General features: G+C 42.0%; 1 protein-coding gene across 1 annotated transcript in view; it reads left to right on the top strand.

Annotated features, from left to right (window-relative positions):
* Positions 1 to 4,026, top strand: part of dctn1b (dynactin 1b) — a gene marked incomplete at its 3' end in the record, with an annotated part of 38,799 nt that overhangs the window by 31,094 nt on the left and 3,679 nt on the right. Inside the window, 7 exon segments of the mRNA XM_014018029.1 lie at positions 2,059 to 2,127; positions 2,297 to 2,509; positions 2,588 to 2,749; positions 2,916 to 3,047; positions 3,153 to 3,281; positions 3,596 to 3,738; positions 3,812 to 3,978. Coding sequence (XP_013873483.1) covers positions 2,059 to 2,127; positions 2,297 to 2,509; positions 2,588 to 2,749; positions 2,916 to 3,047; positions 3,153 to 3,281; positions 3,596 to 3,738; positions 3,812 to 3,978 — 1,015 coding nt within the window.

Raw genomic sequence — 4,026 nt, 5'->3', positions numbered from 1 at the left:
GTTACCAACATCTGGTGAAAATTTCATGTCATTAGCACCTCTAGTAATATATTTACTGAGAAAAATGTTGACGTGTTCAATACTTATTTTACCCGCTATATGCAAAATCCAATTTTTTAGCCCTTAAATACATTTAGTTGTTGACTTGGAGGCTCTAGGAGTCCAGAAAAAAATACTATATTCTCCTGGTGCTGCGTAGATACATTTATATTCTGTTTGTCTCATATGTTTCAAACTGTTCAGTTTTCTCTATTTTCCATGCCATTTTCTGAACTGTTACATCTTAGTATTTGTGACAGAACTGCCAAATAAAGTCTGGACTTACCGACTGTAATTTGGTGGTCTTCATTCTCCTCTGGCTCTGGGTCCGACTCTGGCTCCAACATGTACAGCTGGATGGAAAGGTTTTCTGTTGTTGACATCTTTTAATTAATTTGTAAAGAAAACATTTTTGTGTCGCTCAAAATCATATCGTGTGCAATTAAATGTCAGAAAAACTATCAGCAGTTAATATTGGCCACTTTTCAATTACTGCAGTTAGTGCCATGTGATGAGTGGTGCAACACTCACTATCAAGCACACAGTATATGTGAGCTTGTAGCTTATTAAGTTACTAAAGATCTGCTGCCAAACAACATTGTAGAAACGATGTTCTTAACCCATGGGCCGCGAGCGCCACCTTGAGGGCCTCAAAAGAACAACAGTTTTTAACTTTGGGCCACAGAGGACTGCCGGACCACATTGATTTTGAATAAAGTGCAATACGCTTAGTAGTGCGCCACTCGGATAACAACTTTTTTAATATGTAGAAGAAGAAACCTGCCGAGAGTAGAAACCTATTTTAATTGAAAAGTAGAAGCAAAAATAAGGCAATCTGTCAAAAAAAGCCAAAGTTTGTCACTAATATGAAGTACAGCTTCTGGTTCTTCCAAGCATTGTTTTAAAAGTTGAAAACATTATCAAATACAGTCGCAGATACAGCCTTATTTTAATTTGCACTTTATCAAATTAATTCTTGTAATTTATTTCTAAACATTTTGAATGTATTTTAAAGAAAGTTTAAACTAGTCAAAAAGCTGTTGTTACTGTTATTGTCACTAATATGAAGAGCAGCTTCTGGTTGCAAAAGTTTAAAAAGGCTTTATTTTCATTCGTACTTTATCAAAGTTATTTTTACAGTTTTTTTTATTTGAAACATTTACATGGAACTTTTTGAATGTATTTATTTCATGACCACAATTTTATTTATTGAATTGCCTATTTTTGTTATTATTGATTAAATATATATTTGTGTTGATGAGCCTGAGTGGTCTGTTGACTGACCGTTGTATTTGTTCAAATACTTATTATGGGCAGGTTACAATATAAATATGTCATAATCATGTCTTGTGATTATTTGACAGGAGTTTTACTTTTAAACTGTAAGTGTATTTAATTTAGTTATAATGCAAATACAATACGAATTAAATCAAGATTTAGAATAATTATTATTTTGATCAGTACTTTGGTAATGTCTGACTGGGCCTCGTGTCACTTTATGTTCAACAAATTGGGCCCCGAGGTCAAAAAGTTTAAAAACTCCTGTTTTAATTCGCAGCTTTCTGTTTTAACCTGATAAAATGTAAAAGTTAGTTTGACTGATGATTTGTAAGTATAATGTTAGAACACAGGGTARTTGATTTAGAGTCAATAACATGCAAATATCTTTTAATTGTTATTGGCTAAATGGCACTATTTTTTTTCAATATCACCCTACCCTGCTGCAGCTATTTAGTCATAAACCCCTCAATCAAGCTACAATAGAMCATGCTGGAAGCTGGTGGGGGGCGGGGCATGAAGYACCTTGTTTATYTTTRGATAAAGAGACAGCATCAAAACGAGTTGAACTGAGACACACAGAACAGGGGTGAAAGATGGGCTTGTGGAGTTACAATAAGGAGGAGTTCAGACCAAAGCATTGCAGTTCCACTTTCTWTAGAGCCCAACTGAATGATTTAAATGTGAAAAAGGAGRATTTAMAATCAGGATATGTCCACTTTAACACTTGTTGTGCTTCAGCACCTGTACAGCATCCACCTGGCTGATCAGAATGAGGACTGCACCGTGCAGCTGGCTGATCACATCAGAGTAAGTTCAGTTTATAGATGAAACCTCACCCATCCCACCTCACTCAGTGCATCAGATTCAGTTTCACACTCCAGCATATCACTGCTGTGACTGGTTGCTTCAGGAATCCCATAAATGTGTGAAGATGACAGTTTGAAGTGTTTTTGACTGGAAGTGTGTTCCTGTGCAGTTCACCCAGAGTGCTCTGGACTGCATGTCTGTGGAGGTGGGCCGCCTGCGGGCCTTCCTGCACGTGGCTCAGGAGAAGGCCGACTTTGCGGTGCTGCTGAAGGACCTGGAGACGTCCTGCAGTGACATCAGGCAGTTCTGCAAAAAGATCCGCCGCAGGATGCCCGGAACCGACGCTCCGGGCATCCCGGCTGCGCTCGGCTTCGGACAGCAGGTGACCGCAGCGGCCGCGCCTCAGAGCCGTCGTTGCTTTTATTGTTCTGCTGCTGACGTGTGGCGTCGTTTCCTGCAGGTGTGCGACACGCTGTCAGACTGCCGCAAACACCTGACCTGGATGGTGGCGGTGCTGCAGGAAGTGGCAGCAGCTGGAGCGCAGATGATGTCACCTCTGGGTGAACAGGAGGGGCTGGCGGCCGTCAAACTGGAGGACGTGGCCTTCAAGGCTGGAGAACAAGTGAGAGGCTGCAGCATGCAGGGCAACCTGAAACAAACAAACAAACAAAAACAAACAACAACAAAACAAGATGAATGAATTAAATGTTGGTTAGTTTAAATTCTCAGGTTCCTTTTGCCTTCATTTGGGTTTTTGACCCTGAGATCTTTTTTTCCGTCATTTACAGATCTACGGGTCTCCAGGTGCCAACCCCTATGAGTGTCTGCGACAGTCCAGCAGCGTCGTCATTGCAACCATGAACAAGATGGCAACGGCCATGCAGGAAGGAGAGTACGACTCCGAGAAGCCCCAAAGCAAGGTGGGTCTGACATGRTAAAACATTTCACCGTGACTCGGCTGCTGTTCCAGCCGGAGGCAGTTCTCTGAGTTTCCTCGTCACGTTAAACGCCTGCGTTTCCCACAGAACCCTCCGCCGGTGGATGTGCGAGCGGCGGCTCTCAGAGCTGAAATCACAGACGCAGAAGGACTCGGTTTGAAGCTGGAGGACAGAGAGACCGTCATCAAGGAGCTGAAGAAGTCTCTGAAAATCAAGGTAGAAATATYCTTCTTCGTCAAAGCTGTGTAGATTACTCTTAATGTTCAGCGTCTGATTGAAGAGTTCAGAAAAACTCAACTAAAATGAAAGATCTCAGTTCAACTAAACATTCCTACATAACTTTGCAACAATCCAAGTAAAGAAGTGCCTTCATTTAGATGTTTGAACTGAATAAGAAATGTAAAAAAACAAAACAACATAATAGATTTCTTTCTGTGTCCATCAAAGTGTGATGTTTGATGAAAAACAAAAAGAAAGTAAAAGTTTAAAAAAACAGGTATTTGTTCGACTAGTTCTTGATTTATTTTTAGGGGGAGGAGCTTAGCGAGGCTAACGTCCGTCTCAGCCTGCTGGAGAAGAAGCTGGACAGCTCGTCCAAAGATGCAGACGAACGTGTCGAGAAGATTCAGACTCAGTTGGACGAGGCTCAGACTCTGCTGAAGAAGAAGGAGAAGTGAGAGCAGTAAAACCCGGAGTGCACTGCAGAGTGAGTGTGGCTCGAGGTGACGATGTCCTCCTCTCTGCAGGGAGTTTGAGGAGACGATGGACGCTCTGCAGGCAGACATTGATCAGCTGGAATCRGAGAAGGCAGAACTGAAGCAGAGAATCAACAGCCAATCAAAGATGACCATCGACGGGCTGAGAGGCAGCGGCCAATCAGGAATCGCTTCAGTTGTCACGGGCATGACAGGAGGTGAGCAGGGCTGTAACATGACTGCACACACACACACACACACACACA

The sequence above is a fragment of the Austrofundulus limnaeus genome, unplaced genomic scaffold, assembly GCF_001266775.1.
Source record: "Austrofundulus limnaeus strain Quisiro unplaced genomic scaffold, Austrofundulus_limnaeus-1.0 Scaffold181, whole genome shotgun sequence".
Taxonomy (NCBI): Eukaryota; Metazoa; Chordata; class Actinopteri; order Cyprinodontiformes; family Rivulidae; genus Austrofundulus; species Austrofundulus limnaeus.
This window is presented reverse-complemented; position numbering and strand designations above follow the sequence as displayed.